Source organism: Rhinoraja longicauda, chromosome 31 (assembly GCF_053455715.1).
Source record: "Rhinoraja longicauda isolate Sanriku21f chromosome 31, sRhiLon1.1, whole genome shotgun sequence".
NCBI classification, from domain to species: Eukaryota; Metazoa; Chordata; class Chondrichthyes; order Rajiformes; family Arhynchobatidae; genus Rhinoraja; species Rhinoraja longicauda.
The window spans coordinates 10,872,531-10,895,804 of record NC_135983.1 but is presented as its reverse complement, the minus strand read 5'-3'; the positions used below and the strand labels follow the sequence as shown (position 1 = coordinate 10,895,804).

The following is a 23,274-nucleotide window of genomic DNA, read 5'->3' as shown; positions in this document are numbered from 1 at the left end:
TGAACTAAAAGCACACAGTGCTGGAATAACTCAGCGGGTCAGGCAGCATCTCTGGGGGACATGGGTCGGGGACGTTTCAGGTCGAGACCCTTCTTCAGACTGATCGTAGTGGGGGGGGGGGTGGAGAAAGCTGGAAGAGAGGGTGGGGGGGATGGGACAAAGCCTGACTTTGAGGGTGGGGGGGATGGGACAATGGGTGGATACAGGTTAGGTGGGCAGGGCTCAGCGGGACAGGCAGCATCTCTGGAGAGAAGGAATGGGTGACCTTTCGGGTCGAAACCCTTCTTCAGACGCTGTGTTCGTTTCAGAGTCTGAAGAAGGGTCTCGACCCGAAACGTCACCCATTCCTTCAATCCAGAGATGCTGCCTGACCCGCTGAGTTACTCCAGCATTTTGTGTCTACCTTCAATTTAAAGCAGCATCTGCAGTTCTTTCCTACACATTAAGTGGGGCGGGATTGATTTAAGATGGTCAGACGAAGGTTAGATGAAAAGGTGACAAAAGGGTGTGAAATAAGGAAAGAGGAGAAGTTTTTTTATGAGGACAAATCATTTGTCAGCCTTTGTCCGGCCCCCACCTCTCTTCCACTTTTTTCTCCCCATTACAGTCAGCCTGAAGAGAGGTTCCAACCTGAAACGTTGCCTGTTCATGTTCTCCACAGATGCTGCCTGACCTACAGTTAGACCAGCACTTGTGTAGCACTTTGTGTCTGAAGAAGGGTCTCGAGCCGAAACGTCAACCATTCCTTGTCTCCTGAGATGCTGCCTGTCCCGCTGAGTTACTCCAGCATTTTGTGTACACACCAGCACTTTGCCTGAGTTACACCAGCACTTTGCCTGAGTTACACCAGCACTTTGCCTGAGTTACACCAGCACTTTGCCTGAGTTACACCAGCACTTTGCCTGAGTTACACCAGCACTTTGCCTGAGTTACACCAGCACTTTGCCTGAGTTACACCAGCACTTTGCCTGAGTTACACCAGCACTTTGCCTGAGTTACACCAGCACTTTGCCTGAGTTACACCAGCACTTTGCCCGAGTTACACCAGCACTTTGCCTGAGTTACACCAGCACTTTGCCTGAGTTACCCCAGCACTTTGCCCGAGTTACACCAGCACTTTGCCCGAGTTACACCAGCACTTTGCCTGAGTTACACCAGCACTTTGCCTGAGTTACACCAGCACTTTGCCTGAGTTACACCAGCACTTTGCCCGAGTTACACCAGCACTTTGCCCGAGTTACACCTGCACTTTGCCTGAGTTACACCAGCACTTTGTGTTTTTTGCTCAAGATTCCTCGTTGCAACCCAACTGCATGAACATTGAATTCTCCAATGTTAGGTAACCTCTAACAAATTCCCCCTTCCCCTCCTCTTACTTCCCCATACCATCATCCCCCCCCCCCCCACCCAAACCTAGACTTGCACCTATTCCTTCCCTCCCTCTCCCCTTCCATAGATTCCTTCCTCTGGCACCACAATTCACAACTCTTTAATACTTTTCTCACCCACCTCCTGTTCCTTTGTCCAACCACCTGCCTATCAACCCTCCTCCCCCCCTTTGCCTGTGTTCACCTGTTACCTGCCACGCTTTGTCCTGCTTTCCTCTCTTCCAGTTCTCACCCCCCTCCCCCCCTCCCACCTACAATCAGTCTGAAACATCACCTATGCATGTTCTTCAGAGACGCTGCCAGACTCGCTGAGTTACTCCAGCACTTTGCGTCTTTTTTTTCTAGATTTCTATACCCTTCGGGTCCTGTTCTGAAACTAAATCAGATACATTTACTGTTCAGCATCAGCTGATAAGGAGGGTCCTGGCCTGATACATCACCTATCCATAATCTGTGGAGATGCTGCCCGACCCACTGATTTACTCCGTCATTTGGTGCCTCTTTTTCCAAGCTCGTTGCCTGTTTCAGGGCACATTGGCTGTACGGCGAGGTGCATCGATGAGCACAGAGCCTGTCTGGTGCATGCTTCCTTATCCTGGACCCATGGAAACAGTGACTCAATGTGTTTTTTCTCATTTCTTGAGTGACCTCAAGAAAGATGCAAAGGTGGCTCAACTGGCTGCCGCCTCACTGCGCCAGAGGCCCAGGTTCGAACCTGACCTTGGCTGCTGTCTGTGTGTCTGACGACGTGTTCTTCCTCCTGGTTTCCCCCCTCCCACGTCCCAAAGACAGGCGGGTCTGTAGGTTCATCGGCCTCTGGAAATTGCACCTCGTGTGTAGGATGAGAAAGTGGGATAACATGGAACTAGTGTGAACGGGTTGGCGTGGACTTGGTGGGCCGAAGGGCCTGGCTCCACGCCGTATCTCTAAACTAAACTAAAGTCTCTGAAGAAGGGTCCTTTGAAGAAAAGTTCCTTTTCTCCAGAATTGCTGCCTGACCCCTGCTGAGTTACTCCGGCATTTTCTGTCTACCTTCAGTTTAAACCAGTGTCTGCAGTTCCTTCCTGCACACATGATATCTCTCCCTTTTATAGACAATAGACAATAGGTGCAGGAGGAGGCCATTCGGCCCTTCGAGCCAGCGCCGCCATTCAATGTGATCATGGCTGATCATTCTCAATCAGTACCCCGTTCCTGCCTTCTCCCCATACCCCCTGACTCCGCTATCCTTAAGAGCTCTATCCAGCTCTCTCTTGAATGCATTCAGAGAATTGGCCTCCACTGCCTTCTGAGGCAGAGAATTTCCACAGATTCACAACTCTCTGACTGAAAATGTTCAGACTCCGTGCTTTTTGCAGACTCCGTGCTGTCTTGAAAGTAACTTCAGGGCTTTTTTGGGAAGTCCACCCACCCACACACACACACACTCTGAGGTTAGCTGCACTGGCTACAATGGGCAACTTCACCTCACATCCTCTTAATCTCAATATGCAAATCGTAACCAAGAACTGCGGACAGTGGAAACAGTTTCAGTGCCTTATAGGTTTATACTTGCGCTAGCTACTGTGGCTGCAAGAGTCACCAGAACTTATTCTGTGCTAGCGTCACCAGAGTACCTGGGTGTTGCCTGGATTATTTTCTAGAAAATATAGACATGGAGGTTCCTATTGCTCACCTATTAGTAAGTGACGACTTAAGTTATAATAACAAATGCAAATCAAAAGCCTCAAGTTATTACAACCTGTTTGCATCTTGTTTTGGCAGCCGCTGGATTTGTGCAACCCTGCACGTTCTCTGGTCCTTTCCGAAAACGTCCTCTTTCTTGAGGGTAAAAGTAAGCCTCTCAAGGTAGGTGAAAATCATGTTTTGACTTGAAGCAATCAAATGTTTTTCAAACAGTGCAGGGAGGAACTGCAGATGCTGGTTTAACCCGAAGAGAGAGAGACACACAAAAAGCTGGAGTAACTCAGCGGGTCAGGCAGCATCTCTGGAGAGAAGGAACAGGTGACGTTTCGGGTCGAGACCCTTCTTCAGACTGGTTAGGGATGAGGGAAACGAGAGATATAGACGGTGATGTGGAGGGATAAAGAACAATGAATGAAAGGTGTGCATGAAAGTGACGATGATAAAGGAAACAGGCCATTGTAAGCTGTTTGTAGGGTGAAAATGAGAAGCTGGTGCGACTTGGGTGGGGGAGGGATAGAGAGAGAAGGAATGCCGGGGCTACCTGGAGTGAGACTTAGACGAAGGGATTAAAAGTACCATTAGCAAATTTGCAGATGATACTAAACTGGGGGGTAGTGTGAATTGTGAGGAAGATGCAATGAGGCTGCAGGGTGACTTGGACAGGTTGTGTGAGTGGGCGGATACATGGCAGATGCAGTTTAATGTAGATAAGTGTGAGGTTATTCACTTTGGAAGTAAGAATAGAAAGGCAGATTATTATGTCAAGTTAGGAGGAGGGGGAGTTCAACGAGATCTGGGTGTCCTCGTGCATCAGTCAATAGACAATAGACAATAGACAATAGGTGCAGGAGTAGGCCATTCAGCCCTTCGAGCCAGCACCGCCATTCAATGCGATCATGGCTGATCACTCAATCAGTACCCCGTTCCTGCCTTCTCCCCATACCCCCTCACTCCGCTATCCTTAAGAGCTCTATCCAGCTCTCTCTTGAAAGCATCCAACGAACTGGCCTCCACTGCCTTCTGAGGCAGAGAATTCCACACCTTCACCACCCTCTGACTGAAAAAGTTCTTCCTCATCTCCGTTCTAAATGGCCTACCCCTTATTCTCAAACTGTGGCCCCTTGTTCTGGACTCCCCTAACATTGGGAACATGTTATCTGCCTCTAATGTGTCCAATCCCCTAATTATCTTATATGTTTCAATAAGATCCCCCCTCATCCTTCTAAATTCCAGTGTATACAAGCCCAATCGCTCCAGCCTTTCAACATACGACAGTCCCGCCATTCCGGGAATTAACCTAGTGAACCTACGCTGCACGCCCTCCATAGCAAGAATATCCTTCCTCAAATTTGGAGACCAAAACAGTCAATGAAAGGAAGCATGCAGGTACAGCAGGCAGTGAGGAAAGCCAATGGAATGTTGGCCTTCGTAACAAGAGGAGTTGAGTATAGGAGCAAAGAGGTCCTTCTACAGTTGTACCAGGCCCTGGTGAGACCGCACCTGGAGTACTGTGTGCAGTTTTGGTCTCCAAATTTGAGGAAGGATATTCTTGCTATGGAGGGCGTGCAGCGTAGGTTCACTAGGTTAATTCCCGGAATGGCGGGACTGTCGTATGTTGAAAGGCTGGAGCGATTGGGCTTGTATACACTGGAATTTAGAAGAATGAGGGGGGATCTTATTGAAACATATAAGATAATTAGGGGATTGGACACATTAGAGGCAGGAAACATGTTCCCAATGTTGGGGGAGTCCAGAACAAGGGGCCACAGTTTAAGAATAAGGGGTAGGCCATTTAGAACGGAGATGAGGAAGAACTTTTTCAGTCAGAGAGTGGTGAAGGTGTGGAATTCTCTGCCTCAGAAGGCAGTGGAGGCCAGTTCGTTGGATGCTTTCAAGAGAGAGCTGGATAGAGCTCTTAAGGATAGCGGAGTGAGGGGGTATGGGGAGAAGGCAGGAACGGGGTACTGATTGAGAATGATCAGCCATGATCGCATTGAATGGCGGTGCTGGCTCGAAGGGCTGAATGGCCTACTCCTGCACCTATTGTCTATTGTCTATTGTCTATTGAGAGAAATCAATACTCGTACCACTGGGCTGCCCAAGCGAAATATGAGATGCTGTTCCTCCACTTTGCGTTTTGCCTCACTCTGACAATGTTCATACCACTGGGCTGGCATATGCTTGGTTTAGTTTACTTTAGAGATAAAGTGCGGAAACAGGCCCCTTTGGCCCACCGAGTGTGTCCGTGCCGACCAGCGATCTCTCTGTACACCCGCACTATCTTACACACGAGGGGCAGTTTACAATTTTTACGAAAATCAAATTAACCCACAAACATGCACATCTTTGGAGTGTGGGAGGAAACCGGAGCACCCGGAGAAAACCCACGCGGTCACGGGGAGAAGGTACAAACTCCGTACTGACGGCACCCCTAGGCAGGATCGAACCCGGGTCTCTGGAGCTGTAACTGCCGCTGCGCCACCGTGCAAATGACTCAGTACGGAGGCTTATCTTGAACAACATGTTAATCCGAAAGATGACAGCTCCAGCAGTGTGAAATCCCTTCAATAATACTCGTTGGTCGAGAGTTGAATTTGAATCCACAACCTCTACGTTGTGCTTCAAACAAACAGAAGCATAAGACTAACATAAAATTCTGAATATTCCTCTTTATTTTGGCCCTGGTTTTGAAGGCAGTGAGACGCTCAGGTGAGTAATGGTTATAGTACAGTGTTTGATCAATCTGAAATTCCATTCCATTGAAAGTCTTGAGAGGTGAACTGCACTGAGCATTGAGAGCAAGGGGCTTTTTTGCCTCACTGAACCTTACAAGGTTTCAGTTTCACGGGCACTCATTTTATTTCCAGAGCTATAACTAAGTGGTCATGCTTCTTCTTTTGTTAGTCTTGATCCTAGTTGACGGAGCATTCAGCCCAGGAGAGCATCGTAGCCAAGACCAATGCTTATTTTATCAATAGGTAGATATTGTTCCTTGTTGAAGATAGACACAAAAAGCTGGAGTAACTCAACGGGTCAGGCAGCATCTCTGGAGAGAAGGAATGGGTGATGTTTCAGGTCGAGACCCTTCTTCTGGTCTGAAGGCAGGCTCGGGTTACTGATAGATGAGATATATTCTGCATTTTTATGGTATCATCACACATACTGTTCCCCCACAACACTGATTGCACTGCGAGTTGCTAACGGACGGCGGGTTTTGTGTCAGACATCACACTCCATTGCGTGCTACACTTCAGTACAGGGGATTTCAACGGAGTGGTTCATCTTGCTCCTCTAGTATCTTTGATTTGCACATTCTCTCTGAGACCGTGTGGGTTTTCCCTGGGAGCTCCAGTTTCCTCCCACACTCCAAAGACACACAAGTTTGTAGATTAGTTGGCTTCGGTAAAAATAGACAATAGACAATAGGTGCAGGAGGAGGCCATTCGGCCCTTCGAGCCAGCACCGCCATTCAATGTGATCATGGCTGATCATTCTCAATCAGTACCCCGTTCCTGCCTTCTCCCCATACCCCCTGACTCTGCTATCCTTAAGAGCTCTATCTAGCTCTCTCTTGAATGCATTCAGAGAATTGGCCTCCACTGCCTTCTGAGGCAGGTCGCACGGACTCTGTGGGCGGAAGGGCCTGATTCCGTGCTGTGGGTGGTGCCAATGTACGGGGATTGGTGGTCGGCATGGACTCGGTGGGCTGAAGGGCCTGCTTCCACACTGTATCTCTGAAAACTAAAAAAAAAACTAAACATGGGACGTAGGCATTTCTGGGGATTTGGAGAAATGTCAATTAGTGAGGATTTATAAGATGCAATTGTCACTGCAAACCAATGGTGCCAAGAGTTTGATTGCCCAGTAATGTGATCTTGTTTTATGTTCTAGCACATTGAATCATGGTAGCTCAGCCAGATTGCATACAGAAATGCAGAAATAATGCCTCTCCGCGCTCCTTAACTCAAAATAGCCAACCAACCTCATCTGAAAACAGGCATTTCAATACCATGTTGTGGTGAAACATGTTGAAACAAATATGAACCTGTTCCATATCACATATTTCTTCTGCTGGCTTCTCTTCATCTCCCATCTCTAATAACATTTCCCTGCTGAAAATTGGATTTGATATTTTCAAGAATAAAAGCCACAGTTAATAGGAAACTGGGCAGTGGATTTATATCCGAGCTGCTTTTGTCAAGACAGTGTTGTCTATAGAATGATATAAAATTTCGATAAAATAAATCCCACCTTCACTAGCGTCTATTTTTGTACTGTTGGGCAAATGTAAGGAAAACAGCTTGTATCGAGCCAGATGAACCTGTCAATTGCCACGGTGGAATTTCTATATGGATAGAGATGTACGTATTGCAGAATTATTCAACACAAGTAAAACATGTTTGAATGCTTTAATTAGAGGAAGCAGGTATATTGCTGATGCACACCTCAGTGTTAATATTGAAGTCACTAGAGGTGCAAAAGGAAATGCAGAATGCGGTTGACAAAAAAAAGATACAAAGTGCTGGAGTAACTCAGCAGCTCAGGCAGCATCTCTGGAGAACATGGATAGGTCACGTTTCAGGTTGGGGGGACCCTTCTTCAGACTGATCAGTCTTCAATCAGGCTGAAGAAGGGTCCCGACCTGAAATGTCTCCTATCCATGTTCTCCAGAGATTCTGCCTGACCCGCTGAGTTACTCTCCAGCACTTTGTGCCTTTGTTTGTAAGCCAGCATTTGCAATACTTGTACACATCGAGTGACTTCAATATTAGACAATAAACAATAGGTGCAGGAGGAGGCCATTCGGCCCTTCGAGCCAGCACCGCCATTCAATGTGATCATGGCTGATCATTCTCAATCAGTACCCCGTTCCTGCCTTCTCCCCATACCCCCTGACTCCGCTATCCTTAAGAGCTCTATCTAGCTCTCTCTTGAATGCATTCAGAGAATTGGCCTCCACTGCCTTCTGAGGTAGAGAATTCCAGAGATTTACAACTTTCTGACTGAAAATGTTTTTCCTCATCTCAGTTCTAAATGGCCTACCCCTTATTCTTAAACTGTGGCCCCTTGTTCTGGACTCCCCCAACATTGGGAACATGTTTCCTGCCTCTAACGTGTCCAAGCCCTTAATAATCTTATACGTTTCGATAAGATCTCCTCTCATCCTTCTAAATTCCAGTGTATTTCCTAGTCGCTCCAGTCTTTCAACATATGACAGTCCCGCCATTCTGGAAATTAACCTAGTAGACCTACGCTGCACGCCCTCAATAGCAAGAATATCCTTCCTCAAATTTGGAGACCAAAACTGCACACAGTACTCCAGGTGCGGTCTCACTAGGGCCCTGTACAACTGCAGAATGACCTCTTTGCTCCTATACTCAACTCCTCTTGACACGGAGGTGTGCATAAACAATATACCAGCTGCCTCTAATTCAAGCATTCAAACATGTATTACTTGTGCTTAGAGGGATCTAGGAGTGTAGGTACATAGTTCCTTGAAAGTGGCGTCCCATGACAGAAGGGGGGGGGGGGAGTTGTACAGTTTGATAGCCGCAGGGAAGTAGGATTCCAGTGGCGTTCTGTATTGCATCGTGGTGGAACCAGTCCGTTGTTGAAGGTGCCCCTCAGGTTGACCGGTGTGCCATATCTCACCTTGTAGAATCTCGCCCCATATAATGTGTGAGAACAAGGCGGAGGCAGTGACTGGGAGATTCAGTCTCGCCTGCTTTGGCAGGAAGCCCAGCCGTGCATCCTCGCTTCCGAACGACTGAAGCCACTGCACGTGCAGCCCCTGCAGCTCCGAGACACTTCTGAACCGTGAGCCACAGCAAAGGCCGCAGCTCTAAATGCCCGACACGCCAGATGTCTCTTGGGCACTCTGGGCGGTGCGCCAAGCTATGTTTCCTGAGGAATTATTGAAAAGATGAAGGAAGCTACAAGTGGGCAAATTCCTCTCAATATTTTGTTTGGTGAAGAGGGAGAAAAAAAAACGGAGGCCACTCTAAACAAGAGACGGAAAAAGGCAGAGGAAATGTGGGGGTGGTGGTGGTGATAATGTCATAGAGTGGTACAGCACGGAAACAGGCCCAACCTGTCCTTGATGACCTTGATGACCTTGACGTTTGTCCCATCTGCCCACGTTTGGCCCATATCTTTCAAAACCTTTCCCATCCATCCATCTGTCCAAGTGACTTATCAATGTTGTGAAAGCACCTGCCTCAACCACCTCCTCTGGCAGCTCGTTCCACACACCCACCACCCTCTGTGTAAAAATGATGTGACAATGAACTTAATCCAGAAAATCAGACGCTGGATTTGTACAGAAGGAGCTCGCAAATAATAAAGGAGGGAAGACAATTGGTGGGATTAGCTTAAAGTTCTCCAATGGTAATCATAGTGTTAGAGAGAGTGCTCATTTGTAAATTGGAGGAGCTTGTAAGAAACCTTTATTTGGACCAAGCAAACCACAGTAGCTTTAAGCACGAGGTTATGAAACGTATTTGAAACGGTTTCTCAGGAAAGTATGCGTTGCTTACAGTCTGTTGATTTATATTGAGATGGAGTCTAAGCATTGGTTTGGATTGCTGCTACAAAATACCTTTGAATAAGTGGATAATTTCCACAACGCCACATGATCAGTGCTCGAGCCGTAGATTGGTTTAGAGATTGGTTTCGAGTTAAGAGCGGAAACAGGCCCTTTGGCCCACTGAGTCCGCGCCGACCAGCGATCCCCGTACACATTCACTATCCTACGCACTAGGGATAGTTTACAGAAGCCAATTAACCTGCAAACTTGGGTCAGACACAAAATGCTGGAGTAACTCAGCGGGTCAGGCAGCATCTCGGGAGAGAAGGAATGGGTGATGTTTCGGGTCGAGACCCTTCTTCAGACTCGAAACATCACCCATTCCCTCTGTCCAGAGATGCTGCCTGTCCTGCTGAGTTACTCCAGCATTTTGTGTCTACCTTTGATTTAAACCAGCATCTGCAGTTTAAATCCTATACAACCTGCAAACCTGTACGTCTTTGGAGCGTGGAGGACACCTTATCATAGTTTTCTATGATTCATGAGCAAGGATCTTTAAATTTCCTCCCTCCAAACCAAAATATATTTCTCCTTCCTATCAACGTGGAGGGTTCACATTTCATTTCACATCTCCGTGTGGTCCACCAGCCACCGTTTTAGACAATAGACAATAGGTGCAGGAGGAGGCCATTCGGCCCTTCGAGCCAGCACCGCCATTCAATGTGAACATGGCTGATCATTCTCAATCAGTACCCCGTTCCTGCCTTCTCCCCATACCCCCTGACTCCGCTATCCTTAAGAGCTCTATCTAGCTCTCTCTTGAATGCATTCAGAGAATTGGCCTCCACTGCCTTCTGAGGCAGAGAATTCCACAGATTCATAACACTCTGACTGAAAAAGTTTTTCCTCATCTCCGTTCTAAATGGCCTACCCCTTATTCTTAAACTGTGGCCCCTGGTTCTGGACTCCCCCAACATTGGGAACATGTTTCCTGCCTCTAACGTGTCCAACCCCTTAATAATCTTATACGTTTCGATAAGATCCCCTCTCATCCTTCTAAATTCCAGTGTATACTGGTTTTGCTGCACTTGCCCACGAGCCTCAGCGATCCCATTGCATCCTCCTCACAGCCGAATTTCCTTCATCAACTATAATTTGGAGCAGCACAGAGGCGCAGAGATAGAGTTGCTGCCAGGTTTGATCCTGACTACGGTTGCTCGGAGTTTGGACGTTCTCCCTGTGGCCGAGTGGGTTTTTTCCCCCCGGGTTCTCTGGTTTCATCTCACATTCCAAAGACGTGCAGGTTTGTAGATTAATTGGCTTCCGAGAAAATGTCCCTCGTGTGTAGGTTAGAACTAGCTGCACGGGGATCGCTGGGTCAGCACAGACTCAGTGGGCCGAAGGGCCTGTTTCCACGCTGTGTCTCTAAAACTAAAACTAAAAACATATGTAAATGCATTAAAAAAAAGGCACAAAGTACCGGAGCACCTGGGTCAGGTAGCATCTCTGGAGAACATGGATCGGTGAAGTTTCGGATCAGAACCCTTCTTCAGTCTGACATTTGTGTTGGAGATGCATCTTTTGAAACAATTAACCCTTCTCGAAAATGACACGGCATGCTGGAGAAACTCAGCGGGCTAGACAGTAGGTACCTCCTGACCCGCTGAGTTATTCCAGCACTTTGTGTTCTTTTGTGTAAACCAGCATCTGCAGTTCCTCGTTTCCACCCCTCTCCAAAGGTTACCCTGTAACTTTTATTCTCCTGGCATTTATGACAGAACCAAAGTTATCTGTGACATCTGTAACCTCTTGTGTCTCAGTTTATCTGTGCATCTACTTAAACAACTGTGATCTTTTGTGTGGGAGAATTTTTTTTATCTTCACACTCTTCTGTCCTGGTTTTGGTGGAAGATCAGTTAGAAGTGCAACAAATGAGCTGAACATCAGCCCTTACAAGCTTGTCAGACAGAACTGAGTGTTTAAAGTAGCACGCCAGTGATTTCACCATTGCTTCTCTGCAGCAACCATTAGAGCAGAGGTGTTATCTGTAAAATGACCACAGAGCCGCCTGTAAAGGTCAGCGTAATGCGATACTTTCCTTTCGAGATACAGTGTGGAAACAGGCCCTTCGGCCCACTGAGTCCCTGCCGATCACCCCGTACACTGACACTATCCTAAACACGAGGGACAATTCACCAAATTTACCAAAGCCAATTAACCTACAAACCTTTACAACTTTGGAGTGTGGGAGGAAACCGGAGTCCCTGGAGAAAACCCACGCGGTCACAGGGGGAACGTATAAACTCCACACAGACAGCACCTGCGGTCAGGATGGAACCCGGGCCTCTGGCGCTGTAAGGCAGCAACTCTACCGCTGCACCACCTTCAGTTTCAGCTGCTTGCCCAATTACACACAGTTTAGGTTTATTATTGTCACATGTACTGAGGTACAGTGAAAAGCTTTGTATGGCATGCTATCCAAACAGATCAGATAATAATATACATAAACACAATCAAGTCGAACTCAAGCACAATGGGAGAAGATACAGAGTGTTCTCAGCATTGTAGCGCATCATTCCACAGATGAAGTCTAACGTCTGCAATGGGGTAGAGCTGAATGGATAGTGCCTTAGCTTATGGAAGGACCGTTCAGAAGCCAGTTAGTAGAGGGGAAGAAGTTGTTCCTGAGTCTGGTGGTGCTTGATTTCAAGCTTCTGTATCTTCTGCCCGATGGGGGTTGGGGAGAAGAAGGAATGACCAGGGTGGGACAAGTCTTTGATTATGTTGGCTGCTTTTCCAAGACAGAGTGAAGTGTAGATGGAGTCAATGGTGGGAGGTCTGGTCGGTGTGATGGACTGGGCTACATCAACAACTCTCTGTAATTTCTTGCTGTCCTGGGCAGAGCTGTTCCCAAACCAAGCAGTGATGCAGCCCCACTATATTCTTGCTCACGCACCAACCGGTCTTGTTTAGGGTGGAGTAGCCAAGGGTGATTCTGTTCAACGTTTCTACTTTCTAGCTAAAGTTCATTCCTCAAGCAAACCCTCAAAGCAAATGGTCTCAATTTTAAATTGTTTTGTTTTTTCCGGGACCTTTCAGGGTACAAACTAGCCACTCTGCTTGCAACTGACAAAGTTGATGACTGTTCATTTGTTCTTGAAAACCTACTAGCTACGTATGGGTCTTTTGGCTAAAATTTGAATCACGCTATTAATCCCTAGTATTGGTCGTGACCATGAAATTATAGACAATAGGTGCAGGAGGAGGCCATTCGGCCCTTCGAGCCAGCACCACCATTCAATGTGATCATGGCTGATCATTCTCAATCAGTACCCCGTTCCTGCCTTCTCCCCATACCCCCTGACTCCGCTATCCTTAAGAGCTCTATCATAATCTGTCATTTTCATTTCATAATTTATTTTGAATTCTTGGAAAATTTTCAAGCACGAACAACCATTGCCCCCAAAGCCTTCTCCGACGCTTCCCTGTCAGACCCGTGGTAGAAGGAAATGTTCCCTTGTTCAGGGCTACTGGTGTTAATTGAGAGGCTTAGCTCATATCTAAAGTGGCAATTTAGGACGGCCATTTTGGACATCAATTCGTCCGGGAGTTTGGTCTTCTGAACATGATGTAGCATGCTGAAGACCATGTAATCGATTTGAGGAAACTATCTTATTGAAGCATATTTGGTGAACAAGATATTTGTCATGCCATCTTACCAGCCAAATGATAGGCTTTGTAGAAACAAGGGTCATGGCCCTAAACATCACCTATCCACCTATAGATGGGGTAAATTGAATAGAGAGGGTAAATGGAATTGTTAGGGTAAATGCATAGTCTTTTACCCAGAGTGGGGGAATCAAGAACCCGAGGACATAGGTTTAAGGTGAGGGAGGGAAAGATTTAATAGGATCCTCGGGCAATTTTTTTTTTTACACGAAGGATGGTAGGTGTTTGGAACGAGCTGCCAGAGGAGGTAATTGAGGTGGGTACTATCACAACGTTAAAGAAACATTTAAACAGGTATATGGATAGGATAGGTTTAGAAGGATAGGGGCCAAACACAGGCAGCTGGGACTAGTGTAGATGGGGTATGTTGGTCAAGGCGGGCAAGTTGGGCCGAAGGGTCTGTGACTTTATGTTTTCCAGTGATGCTGTCTAACCTGTTGAGTATCCCAGCAATTTGTGTCTTAAATGATAAGATGGTGGAGTAGACTTGATGGGCCAAATGGCCTAATTCTGCTCCTGTTACTCATGATAGAAACATAGAAAAAAATAGAAAATAGGTGCAGGAGTAGGCCATTCGGCGGTGCAGGCTCGAAGGGCCGAATGGCCTACTCCTGCACCTATTTTCTATGTTTTTCTATGTTTCTATCATGAGTAACAGAAGCAGAATTAGGCCATTCGGCCCATCAAGTCTACTCCACCATTCAATCATGGCTGATCTATCTCTCCCTCCTAACCCCATTCCACCTGCTTTCTCCCCATCACCTCTTACCTGTACTAATCAATAATCTATTTATCTTGGCCTTTAAAATATCCACTGTCTTGGCCTCCACAGCCTTCTGTGCAAAATATTTCACAGATTCACCACTCTCTGATTATAGAAATTCCACCTCATCTCCTTCCTAAAAAAAGACCTTTAATTCTGAAGCTATGACCTCTAGTCCTAGACTCCCCCACCAGTGGAAACATCCTCTCCATATCCACTCTATCCAAGCCTTTCACTGTTCTGTATGTTTCAATGAGGTCCCCCCTCATTCTTCTAAACTCCAGCGAGTACAGGCCCAGTGTCGACAAACGCTCATCATAGGTTAACCTGCTTATTCCTGGGATCATTCTTGTAAACCTCCTCTGGACCCTCTCCAGAGCCAGCACACCCTTCCTCAGATATGATGCCCAAAATTGCTCACAATATTCCAAATGTGGCCTGACCTGCACCTTATAGAGCCTCAGCATTGCATCCTCGTTTTTGAATACAAGCCCTCTTGAAATATATCCCACCATTGCGCTTGCTTTCTTCACTACAGATTAAATTTGTAGATTAAAGTTTTGCGAATCCTGCACCAGCACTCCCTAGTCCCTTTGCACCCCAATTTCTGGATTCTCTTTCCACTTAGAAGATAATCTACGTCTTTATTCCTGCTACCAAAATGCACTGAAGAAGGGTCTCGATCCGAAACGTCGCCCATTCCTTCTCTCCCGAGATGCTGCCTGACCTGCTGAGTTACTCCGGCATTTTGTGAATAAATACCTTCGATTTGTACCAGCATCTGCAGTTATTTTCTTATACCACACTTTGCTGCACTCTATTCCATCTGCCACTTCTCTCAACCTGTTCAAGACCAATAATAGGCTTTGTTATTCTCAAATTTGATTCACTGTTGAGTTACTATCATGGGGTCAATCACATGTGATCTTTAGCTTAGTTTAATTTAGAGATACAGCGTTGAAACAAGCCCTTCGGCCCACCGAGTCCATGCCGACCATCGATCACCCTTACATTAGTTTTATCCCACACACTACCCTACAAACCTGCACGTCTGTGGAGTGTGGGAGGAAACCGGAGCACCCGGAGAAAACCCATGTGGCCACAATGTACAAACCCCATCCAGAGACCCGTGGTCAGGATTGAACCTGGGTCTCTGACGCTGTAAGGCAGCAACTCTACCGCTGCACCACCGTGTTTAAAATCTATCTCTCTAAGTCTGGAGGTATCTGTATGATGTTACTTTGCTGATTTTATGATCGACTTACAACACCAGAGAAAGGCATTTTTTAAGATGAAGTAAGTCAGAGATATTAAAAGCATTTTGTACCAATAAATTGCGTGGGCATTTGCAGGTCAGCCCTGCCACATGCCCTTTGAATGAGTTAAAATCGCAGCCGATCCCTTATGGAGTAACATCAGTGGAATCTCCAGTGGAGGTGCTCCAACCGTAACCTGTGCATTCTCTTCCAAGTGGTGTTCTGCTGCAGAGTCTAAAAACCTATTTGTAATCAGCAACAATTATCCCCCCCCACCTTCCTTTATGGCCAATGGTGTTTTATTGTCACGTACAAACGCACTGTGAAATTCCTGTATTGCCTGCAGTTCAGTAAAGTATTGCCATACCGAAACACAATTCCTGATGAGCAAAGTGGTCAGAAATAGTCCACTGAACGCAAGAGGCGCCAAGTTCGGGAGCCATTTTCAGTCTTAATTGTTCCAATAGAGCAATTTAGAAAACGCCGTCTACTGCTGGCAGAACAAGTGATGTCGTGATCACCGACTGCTGTGGAAATCTTTGCCACTCTACTGGGTTTTGCTGCTGCCTTTAGTTCCCAGTTTAAACCAGCTGTGTTTACCACAGGTCTTCCTCCTTCATCATGACCTTTTTTTTCCTGTTGTACTTTGCTTCGTGTGGACGTTTTGTGGCTTTTCTTTCATTCTGATGAAAATTGCACGGTTCAGGTGTGTTTGAGGAGGGGAACAGACCCCAGGGAACCAGTGGTGTTAACATGAAGGTCGCCCTCCCTCCGCACGTACAAACGCAGTGTGAAATTCCTGTATTGCCTACAGTTCATGTCGGCACTGAAAAGGCTTCTCCTTTCACTTCTTCTCCTCTTATCCTTCCACCTGCCGTTATATCCAAGCCTGGGATACTAAACTTTACTTTGGACTTTGGAGATACAGTGCGGAAACAGTCCCGACGGCCCACCGCGTCCGCGCCGACCAGCGATCGCCCCGTACACTAGCACTATTCTACACACGATGGACAATTCGCAGTTTTTACCAAACCCAGTGAACCTACGCCTTTGTGCAGCCTGAACGTCTTTGGAGTGTGGAAGGAAACCGAAGCACCTGGAAAAAACCCACGCGGTCACAGGGAGAATGTACAAACTCCGTACGGACAGCACCCGTAGTCAGGAGCGAACGCGGGTCGTGAGGCGGCAACTCTACCGCTGCGCCATTGTGCCACACTAAAGGTTAGGGCGTTAAATATACACGTGTGTGCTGACATTTTAGACGTGGAGCCACTTTAGTGTTTACATCACGGGGCAACCCCTGGAGAGATTGAAACTGGAAGTGGCAACAGGGTTTAGTTTCTTGCATTGTCGGTGTTTTAACCACCAAGCTTTAGTCCCTGGGGATAAAATGGTCCCTGCATGACGTTCACTGGCTCACCATCACACTGACACATCAATGATGTTTTGATCTTGATCACATTCCCATCGTGAAGTTCGGCTAGAAGCTAACTTGGTTGAAGCGGATTGGAATGCAAGGAACGTATAGCTCAATCTCTTCATCTCCTGGGTCCTGAAGAACACGTTGCAGTGTCCCATTACAAATGCACCGAGAGAAGTAAATACAATCATGAGAGGCATGGACAGGGTGTGCGGTCAGAATCTTATTTTCAGGGTGGAACTATCAAAGACTTGAGGGCATAGCTTTAAGGAGAGAGGAGTAAAGTTTAAAGGAGATATGCGGGACAAGTTTCTTTTACACAGAGGATGCTGAGTGCCTGGAACGAGCGGAGACAGATAGGGCAGAGGCATTTCAGAGGCTTTTGGACAGACAAGGATATGCAGGGAATGAAGGGATATGGATTATGTGCAGCCGGTCAAGGGTCGGTCTGGGCCTCATGTTTGGCACAGATGTTGTGGGCCGAAGGGCCTGTTCATAACTTCATAAAATTCATAATGTATGGCAGCAGAAGTAGGCCATTCGGCCCATCAGGTCTGCTCCACCGTTCAATCATGGCTGATCTGACCTTCCCTCTCAACCCCGTTCTCCTGCCTTCCCCTCATAACCCCTGAGACCCACGCTGATCGTCATTAACCTCTTCCACAGGCTGTCCGCAATAGTGTTCCTGCGCTCTGCTGTTCTGTGTTCACTGCCACAGGATACAAAGCCTCTGTTCTTAGCGATCAGGACTGCCTGATAACGTCTGGATAATAAACCTCAAGCGACACATTGTTCTGAAGCCACGTGTGCCAGAGACACGTGCTTGCGTTCAGTGCTTCTTTAAGCAGTCCGATCCGGTGGCTTGTCCGGCTGGAGGGGTTTATTTCCGTTGTCCTGCAGATTCCAAATCATTGCAGGAGCGCACGGTGTAATTCCCCTTTGCATCCTAACCTTTTCGAAGGCAGAGCAGGTTGACAACACGCTGTTTTATTTTGGTTGACGTGTTGAATATTGCAGTGAGGAAGACGGCTGCTTGGCCCATTGAACCGGTGCCAGGTCTTTGGAGGAGCAGTGTGGTTCCCTACACCCCCCGTGTCAGCCTTGTATGGCTCTGTGGTGATTCTCCTCCAAGTGTCTGGCAAGGACTGTAAACGTACGTTCTTGCACAGACTATCGACAATAGTGCTGCAGATTAGCTGAATTTGATGGAATCATGCAGTGACATTGAAATTCCTGCTTTACAATCTTATGCAAACCAGGGATTTATGCATTTTACAGCAGAATGTATCTATCTTGCGATGCTATCTATTCAGCCAACAACATGGGCATAAATATTCCTCTCCAGGCTCCCTGCTGCTTCAATGCTTCTGCTACCTTCCTGGTGCCTCAGCTGATTTGCTTGCCGAGTTTTTAAAGCATAGCTGGGCCGAAAGAAATGCGTTAAAGCTGAGGGGTGGCACGGTGGCGCAGCGGTAGAGTTGCTGCCTTACAGCGCCAGAGACCCGGGATCCATCCTGACCACGGGTGCTGTCTGTACGGAGTCTGTACGTTCTCCCCGTGACCTGCATGGGTTTTCTCCGAGATCTCCGGTTTCCTCCCACACTCCAAAGACGTACAGGTTTGTCGTTTAATTGGCTTGTAAATTGTCCCAAGTGTGTGTAAGATAGTGTTAATGTGCGGGGATCGCTGGTCGGTGCGGACTTGGTGGGGCAAAGGGCCTTTTTCCGCGCTGCATCTCTAATCTAAACTAAACTTAGGTCGCAGGCACATACTGAATAAGTTGATGTTGCCATGAAATAATCCATTGATCGGCCGGCAAAGTGGTGTGGCTAGCAGAGCCACCGATCCAGGTTCGATCCCGGCCTGTGGTGCTGCCTGCCTGGAGTTTGCACGTCCTCCTCGTGATTGCGTGGGCTTCCTCCGGATGCTCCGGTTTCCTGTCACACGGGTCAGGAACTGCAGACGCAGGTTTACAAAACAGTATGGTTTGACTTGATTGTGTGTATGTATGGCCTTGTCTGATCTTATTGGATAGCATGCAAAACAAAGCTCTTCACTACACGTGACAATAATGAACCTAAACCTGGTTGTGGTGGAAATGGAGGTGAAGTGTTTTTTCTTTGGACTATCTTGCCATGCTTGTGGCTTAAGCTTGTCATGAAACTAATTTGACAATACATTAGAGTCACCTTTTTTTACTTTAGTTTAGAGATACAGTGCAGAAACAGGCCCTTCGGCCCACCGAGTCCATGCCGACCGCACATTAACACTATCCTACACACACTAGGGACAACTTACATTTATACCAATGGCAATTAGCCTATAAACCCCTACGTCTTTGGAGTGTGGGAGGAAACCGAAGATCACGGAGAAAACCCACGCGGTCACGGGGAGAACGTACAAACTCCGTACAGTCAGCACCCGTAGTGGGGATCGAACCCGAGTGGCTGGTGCTGTAAGGCAGAAACTCTACCGCTGCACCACCGTGCTGCCATTGTGTCATGCACTCCGGCTGGGTCAGTACTAACTCCAATGACCCCAGTTAGAGTAGCTACCTTAACAGTGGACTCACCCTCGGACCTTATCACTGTTACAAAGTTAAACAAAATCCGACCAGAAGTTTGGTATGAAGGAATATTCCGGATGTCCACCAACTGAAGCTTGAGAAGTTTGGGCAGTCACGGTGGCACAGCGGTAGAGTTGCTGCCTTACAGCGAATGCCTGGGACCCGGGTTCGATCCCGACTACGGGTGCTGTCTGTACGGAGTTTGTACGTTCTCCCCGTGACCACGTGGGTTTTCTCCGAGATCTTTGGTTTCCTCCCTTTACTCCAAAGACGTACAGGTTTGTAGGTTAATTGGCTTGGTAAATGTAAAAATTGTCCCCAGTGGGTGTAGGAGAATGTTAATATGCGGGGATCGCTGGTCGGCGCAGACCCGGTGGGCCGAAGGGCCTGTTTCTCTAAAACGAAAACTAAACTAAACTAAAACTAAAACTAAAGTGAGCCATTGGTACTGGAAGCTTAGAGTGTTGCAAAAATACAAGTAGTTGCACATAAATTGATCAAATTCTGGATATTATAGAAAACACGGCCATGTGGATTGTGGAGGAATATTTTGGGGTTGAAGATCAGCCACGATCTCGATGATTCGATGATACTTTATTGTCCCATGTACAGTTTGTTTTGCATTTAACCCGGTGAAATCATACTGCAGACCTCACCTTTTGTTTATTTTTAAAAAAAATTATTTTTATTTTTAATCACAAATATTTATTCAAATATTAAAATAATATATACAATACAATAAAACCTAAAACAGAACCCACCACCAGAATACTATACAAACAAATATACCAATTGAAGCTATTATACAATTATATTACAATCCCCATCCAGGATACATCCACTCCCCCCGCGGCCCCAGAAATCCCCCAGCAGACCTCACCTTGGCTGTACGTGAGTCGCCATGTTTCTGGCGCCGTCAAAGTTACAGCAAGTTCAGGGAACAGTTTTATCCTCTGCATGCAGCGGCAAATCAGGCCTGCCATCGCACGTAGCCAAAGGCGGTTGCTCCGCCCGGCCCCCCCTTTGTTCTCGGCGAGCCCCCCCCCCCCCCGTCGAACCGCTCTCAGCAGCGCGGGTCCCTCCCCACTCTCGACGGTCCCTCCTCACTCTCGACGGTCCCTCCTCACTCTCGACGGTCCCTCCTCACTCTCGACGGTCCCTCCTCACTCTCGACGGTCCCTCCTCACTCTCGACGGTCCCTCCTCGCTCTCGACGGTCCCTCCTCCCTCTCGACGGTCCCTCCTCACTCTCGCCGGTCCCTCCTCACACTCGACGATCCCTCCTCACACTCGACGGTCCCTCACTCTCGACGGTCCCTCACTCTCGACGGTCCCTCACGCTCGATGGTCCCTCACTCTCGACGGTCCCTCCTCACGCTCGACGGTCCCCCCTCACGATCAACAGTCCCCCCTCACTCTCGACGGTCCCTCACTCTCGACGGTCCCCCCTCACTCTAAACTATCCCTCCTCACTCTCGACGGTCCCCCCTCACTCTAAACTATCCCTCCTCACTCTCGACGGTCCCCCCTCACTCTAAACTATCCCTCCTCACTCTCGACGGTCCCCCCTCACTCTCGACGGTCCCCCCTCACTCTCGACGGTCCCTCACTCTCGACGATCCCTCCTCACACTCGACGATCCCTCCTCACACTCGACGGTCCCTCACTCTCGACGGTCCCTCACTCTCGACGGTCCCCCCTCACTCTCGACGATCCCTCCTCACACTCGACGATCCCTCCTCACACTCGACGGTCCCTCACTCTCGACGGTCCCTCACTCTTGACGGTCCCTCACGCTCGATGGTCCCTCACTCTCGACGGTCCCTCCTCACGCTCGACGGTCCCCCCTCACGATCAACAGTCCCCCCTCACTCTCGACGGTCCCTCACTCTCGACGGTCCCCCCTCACTCTAAACTATCCCTCCTCACTCTCGACGGTCCCCCCTCACTCTAAACTATCCCTCCTCACTCTCGACGGTCCCCCCTCACTCTAAACTATCCCTCCTCACTCTCGACGGTCCCCCCTCACTCTCGACGGTCCCCCCTCACTCTCGACGGTCCCCCCTCACTCTCGACGGCGCGGGTCCCCTTGACGCCGGTTGTTCGGGGCCATTCGGCGTCCGCGGTGGGTGGGCCGGGCTGACCGGTGGCCCCTCCTTTCTCCGTCCGCCGCGGCCGATCCTCGGGCCAGCTTCCCAGAACATTCCCAGTGCGCTGCTTGCCAAGACTAGCCGGGAAGAGTTTAATAAGCTGGAAAAGATCTGACGTCTCACTGATTCTCACGTTATTCTGCTACAAGCATTATCAGAAGTTAGTCACTTCACACGGAACATAACAGCATTTTTTTAGATGCAGCAAAAAAGTAAATAATGTTAAACCTTTGTTAATTTTATCTAAGTAAATTTGTGTTTGCCTTTTGGCAATAGTTAAAACAAGATAGTGAACACTTTACATTCTTCAAGGTGAAAAGAGAACAAGGTTAAGTTATATCAAGCGAAAACATCTTGCCTTTTGATTGAAAAGGAGTGGTGTGCTTTCCACATTTAGCTGCCCTCATTTTGTTTTAAATTGCTCGGCCATCGATATCCATTTCCGCACTGAAGCCGTGTTAATGTTGAAGGTATTTATTCACAAAATGCTGGAGTAACTCAGCAGGTCAGGCAGCATCTCAGGAGAGAAGGAATGGGTGGCGTTTCGGGTCGAGACCCTTCTTCAGATAATGTTAACGTTGTTAATGTTGTGTGTCTTGCAGGTGTGTGTTTTCATCTACACTGACTTGATGCTTCTGACCAAGGAGGACAGGCAAGGCCACTGCAGCGTTTTACAGAACCCTCTTTTCCTACGGAACATGGAGCTGGAGGAAGGTGAGCAGATTGATCAACTCACCCCTTACCAAGATTGTGCAGCTCATATACAAATTATCCTTGATGCTCCTTCCCCAGTTCAGTTTCGTTTAGAGATACAGCGCAGAAAGAGGCCCTTCGGCCCACCGAGTCCGCACCGACCAGCGATCCCCACGCACTAACGCTATCCCACACACACTAGGGACAATTTACACTTATACCAAGCCAGTTAGCCTACAAACCTGCGCGCCTTTGGAGTGTGGGAGGAAACCGAAGATCTTGGAGAAAATCCACGCGGTCACGGGGAGAACGTACAAACTCTGTGCAGACAGCCCCCTTAGTCAGGATCAAGCCTGGGTCTCTGGCACTGCAAGGCAGCAACTCTACCGTTGCGCCACTGTGCAGATCGTGTGTTATCTATATACTAAAACCCTTGTTTGTTTGTATGTTTGTTCCTGAACTACAGCCAAAACGGTACACGATAGCATGACAATGTAAGGCCCACCTTACCCGCCGTTGTCCCGTGGCGCTAATGGAAGAAGTTTCATTGAAATCAGTGTTATAAAAGTTATTCACATTTTAAAGTTTAAATCTATCTCCTAGGGAGGGAGGGGGTGGAGGGAGGGGGGGGAGGAGAATAAGGGGGGTTGAGGGGGATGGAGTGGGGGGGCGGGGAAGGGGGAAAGAAAGGGGTGGGGGGAGAGATGGGAGGGGGTGGAGTGGGGGAGAGGGGAGGGGGAGGGCGGGGGGAGAGAGGGGAGGGGGGAGTGGGGAAGGGGGAAAGAAAGGGGTGGGGGGAGAGATGGGAGGGGGTGGAGTGGGGGAGAGGGGAGAGGGAGGGCGGGAGGAGATGGTGCTGCACCAATGCAGGAGAGGTTTTGGGCCCAATGGGTCCACTTGGTCTAGTTTCCCTCTAAAGACCACAAAGTGCTGGAGTAACTCGGCAGGTCAGGTCAGGCCAGCATCTGTGGCCCAGTTCCAGACCAGAGATCGTGCTGTTGGCCCTAACACCACATGGTCTGACTCTCTTGAGTCCTACTGCAGCCCCCCTCCCCCCCACAGGGAAATTCCAGAGTTGCTGCCTGACCTGCTTTCCCC

General features: G+C 48.2%; 1 protein-coding gene across 2 annotated transcripts in view; it reads left to right on the top strand.

Moving 5' to 3' along the window:
• LOC144608223 (regulator of G-protein signaling 3-like) overlaps window positions 1-23,274 on the top strand; it is a 235,762-nt gene that overhangs the window by 89,636 nt on the left and 122,852 nt on the right. The window contains exons 1-3 of one of the 2 annotated variants that reach the window (XM_078425792.1): window positions 2,955-3,069; window positions 3,153-3,236; window positions 22,086-22,197. In XM_078425792.1, coding sequence (XP_078281918.1) covers window positions 3,043-3,069; window positions 3,153-3,236; window positions 22,086-22,197 — 223 coding nt within the window. In that variant the 5' untranslated portion in view covers window positions 2,955-3,042. Of the gene's footprint in view, window positions 1-2,954; window positions 3,070-3,152; window positions 3,237-22,085; window positions 22,198-23,274 lie in introns of those variants that run through there. The other variant, XM_078425800.1, reaches the window with a different exon arrangement.